General features: G+C 33.8%; 1 protein-coding gene across 1 annotated transcript; it reads left to right on the forward strand.

Annotated features, from left to right (window-relative positions):
• The first annotated feature begins 14574 nt into the window (after nucleotides 1-14574).
• Nucleotides 14575-17994, forward strand: LOC141392263 (uncharacterized). The gene is made up of 4 exons (XM_073965215.1): nucleotides 14575-14640; nucleotides 17454-17537; nucleotides 17599-17766; nucleotides 17839-17994. The coding sequence occupies exons 1-4, from the start codon at nucleotides 14575-14577 to the stop codon at nucleotides 17992-17994; spliced, it is 474 nt and encodes a 157-aa protein (XP_073821316.1).
• The last annotated feature ends 299 nt before the right edge of the window (nucleotides 17995-18293 follow it).

Here is an 18293-nt window from a genome sequence, read left to right on the forward strand (position 1 = left end):
ACAATACATGAATATGAAATTAAAACCAATATTGGTCCATTTTTACACTGTTTAACAGCGTTTTATCTAATTTGGTTTTCAAATCTGGTAACTCATTTCGAACTTAAAATTTGCACACTTTTTAGATTTGGATGACAATACATGAAAATGAAATCAACACTAATATTGGTCCATTCTTACAGTGTTTTTACGGTGTCTAACTTGACCCCCTTTTCAAATTTGGTAACTGATTTTTAACACGGTTGCAGTTGACCAATCGCACTAAAACTTTGCACACTTTTCAGATTTAGATGACAATACATGAATATGAAACCAAAACCAATATGGGTCCATTGTTTCCTATAGCCACCATATAACGGTACCACCAGATTTCCGGTATTTTGCTTTTCAAATCTGGTAACTCATTTTTCACGCAGTTGCAGTTGACCAATCATACTTAAACTTTACACACTTTTCAGATTTGGATGACAATACATGAATATGAAATCAAAACTAATATTGGTCCATTCTTACTGTGTTTTTACGGTGTCTAACTTGACCCCCTTTTAAAATCTGGTAAGTGATTTTTAGCACGGTTGCAGTTGACCAGTCAAACTTAAACCTTGCACGTTTTTCAGATTTAGATGACAATACGTGAATATGAAACCAAAACCAATATGGGTCCATTTTTTCCTCTAGCCCCCATATAACGGTACCACCCGACTTCTGGTATTTTGAGGATTTGTCTTAATTTTTAGCCCGAATTTGCTGTAACTTGGCATTTGGAGTTCTCAATAGTCCAGGAACTTCCCCACTAAAAATTGTGGACGTAGGTCAAGGTTTAATATAGCCTCCATATAACGGTACCACCCAATTTCAAGCATTTTAATCTACATTTTCAAATGGACTGTAATTCGGCATTTGGGGTTTTCAGTGGACAAAAAATGTATTTACTAAAAAGTTAAAAATAAAAAAATAATTTAAAAAAATTAAGTTTCAGTGTTTTATTTAGAAATGCACTTAAAACTAAAAAATAATTTGTCGCTTAGCCTCAATAAATATATTCTTTCTCATGCTAGAATCTCTCAAATAAAACGCTTGCATTTAAATTATGAATGGTGGCAAAATTAAACGGCAAGCGTTTTATTTGAGAGATTCTAGCATGAGAAAGAATATATTTATTGAGGCTAAGCGACAAATTATTTTTTAGTTTTAAGTGCATTTCTAAATAAAACACTGAAACTTAATTTTTTTAAATTATTTTTTTTTATTTAATTTATTCAAAAAGATTGTATTCAAAAAGATTGTAAATAAAAGTATATCCAGAACTTTCAAAAATTGACATAATAGAAACACAAAAATGTCATTCGCTGTTGGTGCATGTAAAATTTTCGCCAAAATATGTCCAAAAATGTGTCACGGTATGCTCCAAACGCAAAAGTTCGATAAAAATGTGTAGAAAATTTGACTTTTTTCAAAAAATATTTTTGCACATTTTTCGCAGATTTTCGCGGTTTTTTTTAGGTTTTATCCTTTTCTGTCATGAGTCGATTCCGAATTGGTACGAATTGTCAAAATCTGTTCAGCCGTTCTTGAGTTATAAGCGTAGTAACTAACATCTTCCTTTTTTATATATATAGATACTGCCATGTAATGCGGTGTGTAATGAGCACTCATTACCCTGTAATGCAAGAAGTAATAACATGTGCTTACCAAATTTTGCTGGGTACCGTTTCTTCTAAAGATTTTCACTGTAGTTGTTATCGTCTTGTAAGCATAGCAGAACAATATGAATCATATGTACATACATGTTGAGTCTATCAGCGCTAGGTTGAGATATTAGATGTCGCCTTTATATTAACGAATTTACAAATTTGTAGTTGCGAAGTATTTGACTATACGAACTTTGTTTTTTCGACACCAAACGCATTGTAGTTGTTTGGTTTGTCGGTTTGTCAGTTTGGTTTGTTGATAAAGTCTCAATATTGAGACATATGTATCGTGAGACGATGGCGGGGGTTGTGTTGTGGTTTGTTAATAAATTGTCGATGTGATGGTGAGACGATGAGTCCGATGAAAATATAGGGAATAACAGCCCAGCAAACCAATCGTACCGACATCGTAGCGAAATATTTGTTTGGATCCAAACATATTTCTAACCTACCCAGCAAAATGTTCGATGCCAAATATGCTATTCAAGAATGGGTGCAAGTGAAATGGAATGCCATTTTTTTTAGCATATTCACTCATTCTTTTTACAAGAGCGTGACCCCCAAAAGATGCAATTCATTTTTAGATCCTAAGCATGTCATCTTTGCTCACTCGGTGGAATGACATCATCAACAATTCTTTGGCATGGCATCTATCTATACCAATCCATTGGCATGTCATCTTAACCGATTGTCTAGAATAGCATTTTCACTAATGTTTAGCATGTCATTTTGACCAACCCTTTGTCATGAAATTTTCACGTCTTGTTCGGAAAATGGAAAATGCTGTATTGAAATATGATTTTCATGATTTTTTATTAATTCATAGGAATTTGTGAAATAACTATTATTTAACTATCATCAAAAAGATTACATCCATATTTGCAGTTTGTTGTTGTAATGTTTGTATGTCAGTTGTAAGAATTTCGATGGTTTGTAACCACAAAGCTACATACTTAAATTTGTTAGTAGGTTTGTTAGAGAAGTTGAAAAGGTGCAGCGTGTCTGTGCTGCATGATAGGCAGATGTTATGCACGGTGTCATCAATCCTTGCCCTATAGGAATTTACGATCTCAATGCCAACTGCAGCGGTTGGAATTCAGGAGAGGTATAGGTTAGACAGTTCCGGAAATATCACCCCCACCTTGTACAACTCCCTGTTTCACTCTATGGATCTTGGACTTCTTGATCCTAAATTCTACGTACGACTGGCATCCACACATATAACACACACATAATTTTATAATATAATCCAACGTTTCAAACTTTGCCGGAGCGGCGTAGTCTGCTCGATGACCTCAAACAGCGTGGAGTGCTTGACAGTATCAAAGGGTTTTGATAAGAAAAGCGCCATCATCACAGTTCTATCGCACGGCTGGCTCTGATTAAGTCCTCGACTAATATGTGTGGAGATGGCGTACAGCGCAGTTGTTGTGCTGCTTACGGATCCCATGCTATTGATCGGCAACTGGACAGTTATTTCTGATGCTGGAGAGGATTAAAGCCCCAAAAGTCTTTGCTGCGGGCGACAAAAGCGAAATCGGTCAGTACAATTCACATTTGCTGGCATCCTTGCCAGGGTTCATTAGCTGGGAAATTTGCAGACTTCGGGAACGATGTGGTTGCTAGCGACATGTTGAGATCTTTAGTGAGATACTCGACTTCCGGTCGTCCAGCTGTTGGAGTTTTAGCACCGCCACTGCTCGCAACAGAGTTAACCTCATCCGCAACTGATTTTGATTCATCTTACAAAAGGTTTTTTACTTTCCATCACCAGTGCAGATTTCGACATGGACTCCAAGTGCAAATTACTATTTCGTGAATTTTATTTTACAACACTTGTAAATGAATACTCTTTTTTGTTTTGTAGGGATCTACAAATCGATTTGCTTATAAGGTTTTTTAGAGCAGGGTTCTCTAGACCAGGTAAGGAAACTTTTATAATACCAAAGAGTTCAGTCCGACTATATTTTTAGTTCAATGATTGGAATTTCCTAGCATAATTAATCTTATATACATAGCTTTAAACTTATTTAGATAAATAAAAGAAAATTTACATGTCTTTACAAAAAAACACAAACTGCAACTCTATTGGATCGATAAAATGGGTTTAAATGCTGATGAAAATATCGGATCTTTCACGACTTCATTTGAATGGGATCAAATGCTGATGAAAAGATCGGATCTTTCACGACTTAATTTAAACCAACGCAAAACATCCAGTGAAATCATGGCATCTCATGGAATCACTTCCATAAAATTTTGCAGGGTATATTTTTCTGCGTGTGGACATTTCAGACTTCGTCACCGAAGTTATCAAGAACCAGACGTAGCGAACACTACATGTGAAGTCGATTTATAACATGACCACAGTCATAGTAACTCAGTCAGCAGTTATTAAAAGCTTTTGGTTATGTGCTTAGCACGCTTTCCCTCACTTTGTTCCCTTTCCAGCAGTTAGTGTACTAAAGTCAATAAACTATTAAAACCTCAACACTGGTATTAACTAATGTAATTTGAAATACATATCTTAGATCTCAATTAATATTCAAATTTTCTTAATTCGTTTTTAATTTGAATTATCTGAACTGTGATCATGTTTCAATAATGTAAAATGTTAATACCGTAATGTGGCGCTATACCAAATCATTGACATATGAACAATTACCTAGGAATTTAACATATCCTGAAGCTCGTGTTATAACGCGGGAACTGTTGGTTGAAAAACAACAGTTAACTAAACGCATTTCGATAAAATGAACTGTTTACTGAATTTTTTAATGTATAAGTCGAGCATATAGTCTTTATAAGATCGCAGCAGTCTTCGTTCAAAATCAACATTTTTGTGCATAATTTTTTCTAAAAAAAACTGTTTTTGGACTCAAAATTTACAACTTTCAATATCCGTGGAAACCTGCGTAAAATCATTGAATTCGGATGCACATTAAATTTGAATGTACTTCGTGGAAATCATGTTTTTTGCACCCTTATATGAAACAGTTTCTACATCGTTGTCGCCAAATAGCCTTTCATAAAGTGTATAGCAAATAAAATGGATTAATTTGCTGTTGTGGCAAATTTTCTAAATACGAATTTAATTGGTATCCCCTGAACTGTGGATGTATTTAATTTAGTTTATTTTAATTTAATTTTTAAGCAAAACAACAGTTTAAAATAATTAAACAATGAATATCAATCAATAAAAACCTAATACTGCCGATCGTTGTGCTTAGAAGCAAAACTGAAATTAACCTGGCTACCTGCATATGGCGAAAAACAAAAATTTTTTACAATCGATGAATCCGAGTTTCACCCTTTCAGAATTCGCGAACTGTTAACATATTCTATATAGTATGATATACATTCTTTAAACTGAAGTGTTTTAGGAGGAATCCCATAAGGTCGACCATTAAAATTAATTTACGTGGAAGCTGTGTTGGCATCAATGTAGAAAAATAGGTAAAAATGGGTTGAAGCCAACAAGTTTTTTTATGCTCCCTTCCGATTTTAGGCTTAACCTTACATTTTATAGACATATGCCCAAAGAAAGACTCAAAGAATACTTCATGGGCAATATGATACTAGTGTATCATTTTTCGATATATCCACTGCATCCACCTAAAATTGATGCTAACATTTTGAAGCCGGAATTTCGGGGTTTTTTGAATTGTTTTAATAATTCGGACGCGCAACAAGATAATATTCAAAACTCACATTAGGATTATAAAACTCTTGATTCTACGTCGTTTAATGCAGATCTCATGAGTGTGCTCCTTACAGCATCCTAGTAATTGGAGTCTAAAGGCCAATATTTGATGTGTGATTTTTTTTAAAAAACCTATTTTTTGCGTTTAAAATTTACAAGTGCCATTCAATTTCCTTTGTACCCCGCGTGAATTTAGTTTTTTTACGCGACGGATCTAATGAGACCTTCCGCGAGCGAATCCATCCACTAAAACCGCGGATATAAATACCCTGAAAATAGGAAAAGCAGCAAAAAATTATTTCGAAAAATCCGCGTACTAAACCGCGATTTTCTTGAAATTTTTTTACGTAAATGGAATCCTTTATACGCGATTATAATATTTGCGAAAACGCGTGTCATAAATTACTGAGATTCGCGTGTAATATGGGTTTTTCACCAAAAATAGAATGTGGAGACATATCCGCGGTTCTTGAAGAATCTAATTAAAATTGGTATATTTGGACGTATTTTTGATAGGCGCTGACGAAACCGGATGCGCATCAAAATCGTATGCACATTGCGCGACTTTCACCAACTTTAAGGTTTTTTGCAGTGTATGATGCAACTGGTGGCACACAATGGCCCCTGAGTGAAACATCGAAATATGCATAAATTTTGACAGAAATTGATTCGCTGTATCCAAAAACGGATGCGCATCAACCGACTTTAACTAATTCGCGAATAACAGGCTTTTTAATTATAATATTAATTGAATGATTGTAATTTCAATATTACTCTTAATTTCCTACCCTTATAAGTTATCACAGTAATCAGTTAAACTCTCGCGATGGTAAACCATATGTTTTGATGAAGTTTTAACTGTATACATTCATTATTCTATGGGATTTTAGCAAAATATTTGGAGAACTCCCAAATATTTTTTTCTAATTTTTAGAATCAAACCAAAAAAATATTTGCAACAATATTTTCCAACAATAAGTTTTTCTCTTTTGTTGTTGCTATAATATGCAATTTATGTACCCAATCTCTATAAATTTGGTATCATATTTTTCTACGCATTGTCTAGATTCCGCATATATTCTTTAATTTGTTTTTGAGGGTTTGTACGGATTCTGGGACAGGATAATTTGGATTTACTTCAAAATTTTTTTATTATTTGTTGACTTTCCGCGAAAATAATAATAAATTTAATAACTATTTAAACATCTACGAATAGATATGGACTGCTGTTAAGGATTTATGCATACATTTTCTCATAACAACAAAAAAGATATTTTTAAATATTTTTTCTTTATATGAGAATAAAAACCGCTATAACTTTTGCGCGCATTGGCCAATTTCGTGAACGCGAGCAGATTTGAAACCGGATTTTTTTCCTTTACCTCTGTACCAAAAATCGTAGATGTGCTCGTAAAAAAAATTTTTAATTTTTTTCAAATGGAATTGTAAAGCAATTTTGTTATTCGCCATATATATATGTTTGATTGTTATCTACATTTATGTAAAGTACAGTACACATTGTCAATTTTAAATGACAATTTTTTGCAATTATCGATTACTGTCCAACCGTCCAGCAACCACAAAATATTTTGTGGTTGCATGATGAATGACAAAAATGAACGGCCACACTAGCAATCAACAACAAAGCTGCCATTCAAAACTGACAATGTGTACCCAGCTTAAAGAATGAGTTAAGTAGATATCATGTATTGTCCGATTCTTATTTCAGGAAATCGTAATGATAACTCCTGTGAAGAATCCTAAAGCCTATAACTTTTACTTTAGTCACTTTTGTATTGAATCAACCGTTTTCGAAATAAGTGTAAAAATCATCGCGCCATGTAAACTACCTCAGATGTGGCGCGGTGATATGTGCATTAGGGTTATGATTTTTTACAAGCTCGTGTCCCTTTATCATATTTTGATGAGTTTTTACCTAAGATTGCATAAAATCTTAATTATAAAGTGATTCAATCAGATCACTGCATGAAAAAAGGGAACTAATTACGACGTGTGGCGAGTACCGAAACTATAACCCCTATCTTACCCCCTGGCATATAATGTACTTCCAGTAACATTAACTCAGGTACGTTGAAATATCTTTGATCTAAATTGATTTTCAATTTAACTTAATATGAATTTAATGTGAATTGTATGAACTGTGACCGTATTGCATTAAAACAAAAAGTTTTAGCACAAAAATAGTTTAAAATTATTAAAAATTAATATGAATTTTAGACAAATGCAGTAGCTCATTGCGCTGAGAAGGAAACATGAAATTAACTTGGCTACATCTATTTTTACACCATAATATGGAGGGTATAATTAAATTAGTCATTCCGTTTGTAAAACATCGAAATATTCATCGGAGACCCTATAAAGTATATATATTCTTGATCAGGGTAAAATTCTAAGTCGATATAACCAAGTCCGTCTGTCCGTACGTCTGTTAAAATCAAGATTCAGCTCGCAATTTTTAAGATAGAGCTTTGTAATTTGGTACAGAAGTTTCTATTACTCCTAGGATGTTTGGTATTGCAAATGGGCTATATCGGTCCATATTTTGATATAGCACCCATATAACGGTACCACCCGATTTTCGGTATTTTTAAGGTTTTAGCTTTATTATCACACTGAAATGACTGAAAGTTGGTACTTAGTCTTCGTTAAGGGCATACAACTTTCCCAAAGAGTTTTGTCGGTAAAGGTCAACGCCTTCATATAGCCTCCATAGAACGGTAACTCCCGATTTTCGGTATTTTGAAGGTTGTGGCCTCAACATTCCTCCGAAATAACTAAAGTTTGGTATTTAGTCTTCTCGGGGGGTATACAACTTTTGTTGGTATAGGTCCACGCCTTCATATAGCCCCCATAGAAGGTTTTCGGTGTTTTGAAGGTTGTGACCCAAATTTGGTACTAGTTCTTCATTTGGAGTATTAAACTTTCCCCCAGAATTTTGTTGGTATAGGTCCACGCTTTCATATAGCCCCCATAGAAGGGTGTGCCCTCAATATTCCTGCGAATTGCTGAATTGTTTTTAGTCTTCATTTGGGGTATAAAACTTTCCATATGAAATTTGTCCACGCCTTTATATAGCCCCATAGAACGGTACCTCCCGATTTTCGTAATTTAATGGTTGTGACGTCAATATTCCACAGAAATGACTGAATTTTGTTGTTTAGCCTTCCAGGGGGTTATAAACTATTCCTAAATCCCCCATATTCCTAATATCCCGCATAGAAGCATACCTCTTAATGCTTGTTATTTTTTTTTTGGTTTTAGCCACATTATCTTACCGAAATATCGGAAAATTTGGTAACTAGTCTTCTTTGAGTCTAAAAACGTTCCGGTATAGATCGATGGTGGTCAAAATATTTTGTGCATTAGTCTCTCTGAGCGAGCCTTTCCTTTGCTAAACCACGACTGATGTGAATAAAGAGAACATATGTTGTTGTTGCAGTCACATTAACGTATATGAGTGATCTTGGCTGGTATAGATGGACGAAATTTGCTGAAATTTGGTAATTAGCCTTCGTCATAAACGAAAGGAAACTAATTGTTTAATTTTCTTCAATATAACTCGTGGTGGAGGGTATAACAAGTTCGGCCCGGTCGAGCTTAACGCCGTTCTTACTTGTTGGTTGTTACTTATATTTGTGTAATCAGCGGGTTACGTTTTACAAATATACAGTCTGTCGCAAAAGTTAGTATGCAACATTGAAATCAAAATTTATTGGGGATAAAAAGTACTATAGATCATTGAAAACAACAAACAATTAGTTTTATTTGATAAACAGGAAGGTAGTCTTCAGTGATAACAATGAAAAGTGGGCAATATTTGCATACATTAGAAAATATCGCAAAAGTGGAACTGTGTAATAAATTCTTGATATTTTTGAACAAAATAAAACTTAATTTGTATTGAAGATTCTTACGTCGATATTAATTATTTTATTTATTTTTATTTTTTTTGTGTTGTTGTTTTTATTTTCAAAACTTGTTACCGGTCTTATGTGCCCATTTATTTAATGGCAGTTATAGTACATATTGTGACAAATCCACCGTACACTGGATGGTAAAATCCAGAATAATTGGTCATCTATAAATACAACTACCGTAGCTACAAAATTCCGAATGTAATGTCCTGTTTATGACTTCTAAAGGCATGAAATGCTCAGAAAAGCTCTAAAGTGTCAATATGCGGTGATCTTGGTCGAGTTTCAAGTTGTCCTGTTTAAAAACAAATAAGAAAGTATCAGTCAGCTGAGCCGACAGAGATATACCCTCAGCCACGTAGCCGAAGAAAAAAGTTAACACAATACTTCTGTAGGTTTTTCAGCTGTTGGGAAAATTTTCCAGGATGGAAAGGGCAGCAAAAAACTACATGTTGCAACAAAATTCAGAATGATCCAAGACGAGTGCATTTTTTTCCAAACTTTGGGTAGGGTGTACCCGTAGGAGTGATCCGCTGTAGAACATATTCGGACCTAATACAAATCTGTAGGAAATAATTTTTTTCTTTATTAGTCTATGGATATTTTCCTTACAGACAATATAATTAAAAATGTTGTACTTAATTTTCTGAATTAAAATATATTACAATTTTACTTTTCAATTTACAAAGTTTGAGCTAAATCGATTTTTTTACACAATAACCAGTTTAGGTGGTGCCGGTAGGATTTTCTGGACATTTTTGGGTCATTATCTCAGGAAGTATGGACTTGCCCACGAATAAAAAATTACAACGTCGTAACAGGGGCCGCAAGTGCAACCTGCTGCATCATAAATTAATAAGATCAGAGAGGAGTTGTTAAACTATACTTTTTCCAAATTTTGTGTGGGTACCCAAATGAGTGGACCGATATAGTCCATATTAGAACCCGATCTATGCCTGAAAGTAATATTACCAATAGCAAGGTTCGCCACAATTCGGTTACTCCCTCCTCATGCCCACAATCTTGGCGAAAAATGTTGAACTTTTGTGGGGGAGGTACCGGAAGGAGTGAACCGATATGGTCTATCTTCGAACTTGAACTAAGTTTGGACAAAATATTGAAAGACCAAAAATTTGAACCAAATATGTTGATCCGTTCGAGCGTTATCGTGCGCTCCAACTACGACGCATGGGTTGTTTGCAGTTTTCGTACTGATTTCTGAGGAGGTATGGACTTGCTCCTGAAAAAAATTATATCGTCGTAATGGGGGTAGTGAATACAAGTGGCTGCAACAAAAATCAAAGCGATTCGAGAGCAGGCCTTAAACTGCACTTAAGCAAAATTTTGTGTGGGAGCTACCCGAAAGAGTGGACAAATAGTGTCCATATTGGAACCTCATCTATGTCTGGTAGAAATGTCACGATGTGCAAAGTATGGACTAATTCGGATACTCCCTTCAAGAGTTATAGTGCGGACAATTTTTCCGAACATTTTCGAACTTTTGTGGGGGAGATACCTGAAGGAGTGGACCGATATGGCCCATCTTCGAACTTAAATCAAACCTGGACAAAATATTTCGATACCCAAAATTTGAACCGAATCGATTGATCCGTTCGAGAGTTATCGTGCGCACCAGCCAGCCAGACAGACAGACAGACGGACGGACATTGCTAGATCGACTCACAATTTTCTGAAACGGATATCGTACAAACATACTTCGGGTCTAAAACCATTATTTCGATGAGGCACATTTTTAGTCGTATCAAAGTGTATATGGCAAAAAACAAAAATCCTTTGGAATTTGAAAAATATTAAAAAATTTTTTTGCGAGCACATCTACAATTTTTGGCTTAGAGGTTAAGAAAAAAATTCTGGTTTCAAATCTGTTCGCGTTCACAAAATTGGACGATGCGCGTAAAAGTTATAGCGGTTTTTATTCTCATATAAAGAAAAAATATTTAAAAATGTCTTATTTGTTGTTATGAGAAAAGGTATGCATAAATCGTTAACAGCATTCCATATCAATTCGTAGATGTTTAAATAGTTATTAAATTTATTACTATTTTCGTGGAAAATCAACAAATAACAAAAAAATTTTGAAGTAAATCCAAATTATCCTGTCCCAGAGTCCGTACAAACTCTCAAAAAATAAATTAAAAAATATATGCGGAATCTAGACAATGCGTAGAAAAATACATATGAAAACAAATTTATAGAGATTGGATACATATGTAAATAGTATACATATTATAGCAAAACCAAAAGAAAAAACCTTATTGTTAAAAAATATTGTTACAAATAAATTTGTTGGATTGTTTAGAAAAATTAGAAAAAAATATTTGGGAGTTCTCGAACTATTTTGCTAAAATCCAATACAATAATGAATGTATTCTGCTAAAACTTCATCAAGAGATATGGTTTACCACCGTGAAAGCTTATTTGCTTACTGTGATAACTTATAAGGATAGAAAATTAAGAGTAATATTGAAATTACAATCATTAAAAAAAATTGGAAATTAAAAAGCCTATTATTCGCGAATTAGTTAATGCGCATCCGTTTTTTGGATACAGCGAATCAATATCTTTCAATATTTATGCATATTTCGATGTTTCACTCAGTGGTCAACGTGTGCCGCCAGTTGCATCACACAATGCAAAAAACCTTAATGTGGGTAAAAATCTCGCAATTTGCATACGATTTTGATGCGCATCCGGTTTCGGTAGCACCCATCAAAAATACGTCTATATACACATATTTCGAATAGATTCATCAAGAACCGCGGATGTGCCTCCACATTCTATTTTTGGTAAAAACCTATATTACTCGCAAATCTCTCTAATTTATGACACGCGTTTTCGCATATATTATAATCGCGTGTAAAGGATTCCATTTATGTAAAAAATGTTTAAGAAAATCGCGGTTTAATACGCCGATTTGTCAAAATACATTTTTGTCGATTTTCGTATTTCCAAGGTATCTATATCCGCGGTTTTAGTGGATGGATTCGATCGCGGAAGGTCTATATGAGTTTTGAATATTATCTTGTTGCGCTTCCGAATTATTAACAAGTAAAAAAGCGTTAAGTTCGGCCGGGCCGAACTTTTCATACCCTCCACCATAAAATATTCTGAACTAAAATGGAATAAGTAGTTTTCATTCCAGTCCCCAACTTTACGTGGGTACGTTAAAATGTCAGATAAGGTACATAAAATTCTTCATTCGGGAGGCCCTTTTTTATGGTGCCTATATCTAACTATGTATGTTGACAATTTTTGGTGGGCTAGAAATTGGGAGGTACCGTTATATAGGGGTTCTAATAAAACATGGACCTATGTTGACAGTTTTTGATGGGAGTCTTTAATGTCAAATAACTCCTAATTCGGTTAAAAATTGTAGCTAAAATCCTCAAAATACCTAAAATCGGTACATAACGTGGGAACTTCAAATGTCATTAACAGCTAGTTCGGAGGTACCCCTGTATGTGGGCTATACGAAAATATGAACTTAAATGAACAATTTTTGTTGCAGAATTTTTGTTGGCTCTTAAATTTCAAATTACAGAAAGTTCATCCAAAAAATAAAGCTAAGGTACGGAAAATCGGGAGGTTTGTTTTGGGGATATACCAAAACTTGGATCTACGTTCGGTTAAACATTTTAAGTAAAATCCTCAAACTGCCGAAAATCGGGAGGTATCGTTATATTGGGGCTATGTTGAAAATTGTTGATGCAGATGTGTGGTGACCACTACAACCTTCGAATGTCAAATTACAGTTAGTTCGGTTAAAACTTGTAGCTAAAATTGCCAAATTACTGAAAATCGGGAGGTATGGGAGCTATATCCAAACATGGACCTTTCTTGACAATTTTTGGTGGAGAGGTGTGGTGACCACTAAGAACTTCAAATGTCAAATCTTCAAATTACTGCTAATTCGGTTAAAACTTGTAGGAACAATTCTCAAAATACCGAAAATCGGGAAGGTACCGTTATATGAGGCTATACCAAAACATGGACCTATGTTCATAATTTTTTCGAATATAAGTTTTTTGGTCACTAAGAACCCTAAATATCAAATTATAGCTAATTCGGTCTAGAAATGTGACTTAAAACGTCAAAATACCTGAAATCGGGCGTTAACGTTATATGGGGGCTATTACAAAAAATTGGACCTATGTCCACTAGTTTTGTTATATAAGTTTATTGACACTTAAGAACCCTAAATGCCAATTTATAGCTAAATCAGTCTGAAAATGTAGTTAAAACGTCAAAATACCGTAAATCGGGGGGTACCGTTATATGGGGGCTATACCAAAACTTGGACCTATGTCCACAAGTTTTGTTATATAAGTTTATTGACACTTAAGAATCCTAAATGTCAAATTATAGCTAAATCGGTCTGAAAATGTAGCTAAAAACGTCAAAATACCGTAAATCGGGGGATATCGTTATATGGGGGCTATACCAAAACTTGGACCGATATAGCCCATCATCGAACTTGACCTGCCTGCAAACAAAAGAAGCCTTTTCCCAAAATTTCAGCGTTCTATCCTGATCAAGAATATATATACTTTATAGGGTCGCAAATGAGTATTTCAATGCGTTACAAACGGAAAAACAAACTTAATATACCCTCTATACTATGGTGGAGGGTATAAATAAATTCAAAAAACTCCGAAATTCCAGCTTCAAAATGTCAGAATCAATTTTAGATGGATGCAGTATATATATCGAAAAATGATACACTAGTATCATATTGCCTATGATGTATTCTTTGGTTCTTTCTTTGGGCATATGTCTATAAAATGTAAGGTTAAACCAGAAATCGGAACGGAGCATAAAAAAAACTTGTTGGCTTCAACCCATTTTTACTTATTTTTCTACATTGATGCAAAAACAGCTTCCATGTAAATTAATTTTAATGGTCGACCTTATCGGATTCCTCCTGAAACACTTCATTTTAAAGAATTTCAATCATACTATATAGAATATGTTCACAGTTCGCGAATTCTGTATGGGTAAAACTCGGATTCATCGATTGTAAAACATTTTTGGTTTTCGCCATAAACCCTCTTTAGCCTAAAGGCTGAGGGTATAAAAACGGGAATTTCTTGAATGAAACCCATACTTTTAGGACCATTTCCCTTTTGGAACATATAATAATCCTTAATACTTACACATAATGACGTTCCCTTTGAGTTAATTTTCTCACAAATTGTGCGCCTTTGCATATTCCCACCAAATATAAATGGTAGGAATACTTACGTACATTATCTTAAATGACTCGAACATTAATCATACGTGTCCCTATAATGTAAGTATTTTGTCGAAAGATTTCTAAACATCTATAACTCCCCAGCAAAAGTACCCATTATAAAACCTCCTACTAAACCATTATTTTTACATGGCATGTCGCCCGAAATAAGTAGTTATTTTTTGACCACTTAAAAAAGTAGTTAAATAAGTAGTCAAGAATTTTAGTAACCATTTATTTAACTACTGATTTAAGTGGTCAAAGAATAACTACTTATTTCGCGCGACATGCCTTTGTAAAAATAATGGGTTAGTAGGTGTTTTTGTAATGAGTACTTTTGCTGGGTCTACATTTTGCTACTAATTCTATTCTTTTTCAGCACGATATAATTGAAAAAAAATTTAGTTTAAAATTAAAACAAAATGAAATATTTACCCTTGCCAAGAGGAGAATATCTAATTGACATAAAATTTGTCACATACAGTGATTGGAAAGCAAGTGTCAAAACTTACAAAGAAGTAGCATATGTTTTTTAAGAATAGTAATTTATGTACCACGGTGCTCTTGAAGCAACTTTAAATGGATGGTGCTTACACCTGGGAAGTTGTTGCAGATTCTGAAACTACAATGTTCATAGATGAGAAGAATAAAAAAAAAAAAGAAATCGCCGGAGCGCTTTTTAAATAAATCGCGATTCAAGTTCACATTTTTATGTTTTCACGATTTTGCTTGGAAACTGCAAGTCCTATCGAAATGGGACTGAAGAAAATGTTGTAGCTATGAAAATTCTCTACAAGATTGGCCTTTATGATAATTTCGTAGGTTTTACCTTTGTTGAGATATACAATTTCAAATTGGGACAATGCAGTTACTGTATCGCTATCTTACAAAACAATGCCATACATGGTGCGCCTTAACTAAATTTAAGTGAAAACTGCATACACCTGGGAAGTTTTTGGCGGATTTTGAAACAGCAATGTTTATATGCGAGAAAAATCCAAATACAAGATAAAATCGATGGAGGGATTTTTAAATAAATCTCGGTCACAATTCACATTTTTAGGTTTATTTTAGATTTTCGCGATTTTGCTTTGGAACCGCAAGTCCTATTGAAAAGGGGCTAAGTAAAATATTGTAGCTGTGAAAATTCTCTGGAGGATTGACTGTTATGATGTGTTCCTAGGTTTTACCATTTTTGAGATATATGAACATATGAACATCTTCATGTCACATTTTTAGCTCTTTTGTTGTTTTCACGATTTGCTTGAAAACGGTGTTTTATCGAAATGGGACAAGAGAAGATCTGAATTATAAGGTTTTAGCCCAGTGTTGGCGAATTTGATGATTTATCGTCATTTTGACGATTTTTTGGCCCAAGATTGGAAAATGACGATTTGACGATTTTATGCGCTGAAATGACGATTTTTTACGTTAGCCAAAATTGCATGACATAAAACAGAATAACTATAAATCACAATCGTTGCAATTTATTTATTTTTATGTCAATTTGTTTGTGTCGATTATTCCACCAAATGATGAAAACAAAAAGAACGATGGAAGAGAAAGATTCTCTGAACTATTGCGGTTTCGGAACTATTTAGAACGAAGGAAATAAAAGAACGACGAAAGAGAAAGATTTATTGAACTACGTCGATCCCGGAACTATTTGGAACTATATTAAGGAACTAGTTTCGTTTGGGAAAAGGAACTAGAAAGATCGATCAGCTCAGGAACTAGATTAGACAACTCTACAAAACTGGCAGTGTATTTACCTTGCTGCATTGTTGCAAATTCGATAGCCATAGGGGAAACTCTCATCTGGTGAAAGCTTTTTATGGCGGTATCATGGCAGAACTACCAGGTAGTGGTATCACACAAGCTGATCGGATATGAAAAGTCAAATCCCTTTATAAAAAAATTATTTTTGTTGTAATTTCCCCAACAACATAAAGAAAGTTTTGACATAACGTATTCAAAATTTTACGATTCCACTACCTGGGTAATTGTGCCATGGGCGGTATTTAAGTGAGATTAAGTTAGCTTTACTGCTGTAGGTTGTATATCTTATATAGTTAGTCTCATTGTTATAACAATAAGCGAAAAATTCACATTAAGCGGTAACCAAGCCTAGTTTTGGGCTATATTGACGATTTTTGACGAATTTCTGTAAAATTCGTTGTTTTACCCACAACAATAAACTGGTAAATTTCTTTCGTCGATTGGAAGATAATTTTGGACTGAAAATTCGACTTTGGCCCAAAGACAAAGTACTATGGAAATAAAGATCGGTCAGGGGCACGGTTTTTCGTTACCCGATCGTCATCAATTTTTGTGGATATTGTCTTTTCATCGATTGGACCATAATTAAGACCTTTAGAGGAATTCCGTGAAAATTCACCTTTCGTCCCATACACATTACTATGGAAACTTGCAAGCCCCAGTGGCACGTGTTAACATATTCCGATTGTGCTCAAACTTTGGCAATCTTAAAATCTAACAAAACTAAACACTTTCGGTGTGTGCGGATAAACAAATTCGACATATTAAAAAATATTAAAAAAACAACACAGCACTCAAACAATTTGAAATATCTTAGATAAAAATTAATTTTTAAATTTTGCAAATATCAATTTAAAACGTGTGAAATTTTATTGTGTTCCATTAATACAAAATGTTCATACCATTTTGCAAAGCAATAATTAAAAATATCAATTTCATACAAATACTGTCACTCCTTGCGCTCAGAAGCAAAAATGAAATTACCTTGGCAACATATGTTTTTGCTTGCAATTTCTATTTGTGTAATTAGCGGATTACGTTTTACAAATTTAAAATGTCAAACATTTCGCCCTAAATTTTCAACATTCGAAAAGTGTAACCTTCGAGTAATACGTCGGGGTATAATTGCATTAACTGTTCATGTAAAACTGTATCAAGTACCGGTTAATAATGTATCGGTAAGTTTTCCAATCTGAAATTTTATTTCAAAATGTTTTTGTGTCATACCCATTTTTTTAGGTAAATTTAGGTTTATTCAAAAAGGCCAATGGCTATAAACCATTTCTTTACAATGTCAGCTTTAATTTTTGCAATTTCATGGCTAATCGCAAGAAGTATCCTTTTGTGAATATTTTCTATAACATTATAGCAAATAACTCGAATCTTAATCATACGTGTCCCTATGATGTAAGTATTACTCGAAATATTTCAAAGCACTTATAATTCTAACATTAGCTAATAATTTCATTATATTATTAGCATGATATAATTATAAAAGATTTAACTGTAAATGAAAACAACTTTAAATTGTTACCCTTGCCGAGAGGAGAATATCTATTTGATTTAAATGTTGGTGCATACAATGATTGGAAAGCAAATGTTAAAGCTTATGTTGAAATAAGAAATGACTTATAAAATCTATATTTTTTCTTCATATCTATTTTAATTGCGTGAATTATTATATTTTAACAAACTAAATTCCATAACTTATTATTCCTAACCTTAATAAATGTACATAAAGAAATATAATGCCCAAATAAAATTTTAAATAATTGATCTTTAAAATGTATTAAAATTATATTATTTTAAAGAAGTTTGTTAATATTTCACAATAAAAGCTGTGTTAATTTACTTACCTGAGGTTACCATTTTTATCATTTGTTACTATTTTTAACTTGCAAAGCGTTGCTTAACCCCGAAAAGTGGCAAAACTG

Source organism: Musca autumnalis, unplaced genomic scaffold, assembly GCF_047663935.1.
Source record: "Musca autumnalis isolate F117 unplaced genomic scaffold, ASM4766393v1 scaffold_2, whole genome shotgun sequence".
NCBI classification, from domain to species: Eukaryota; Metazoa; Arthropoda; class Insecta; order Diptera; family Muscidae; genus Musca; species Musca autumnalis.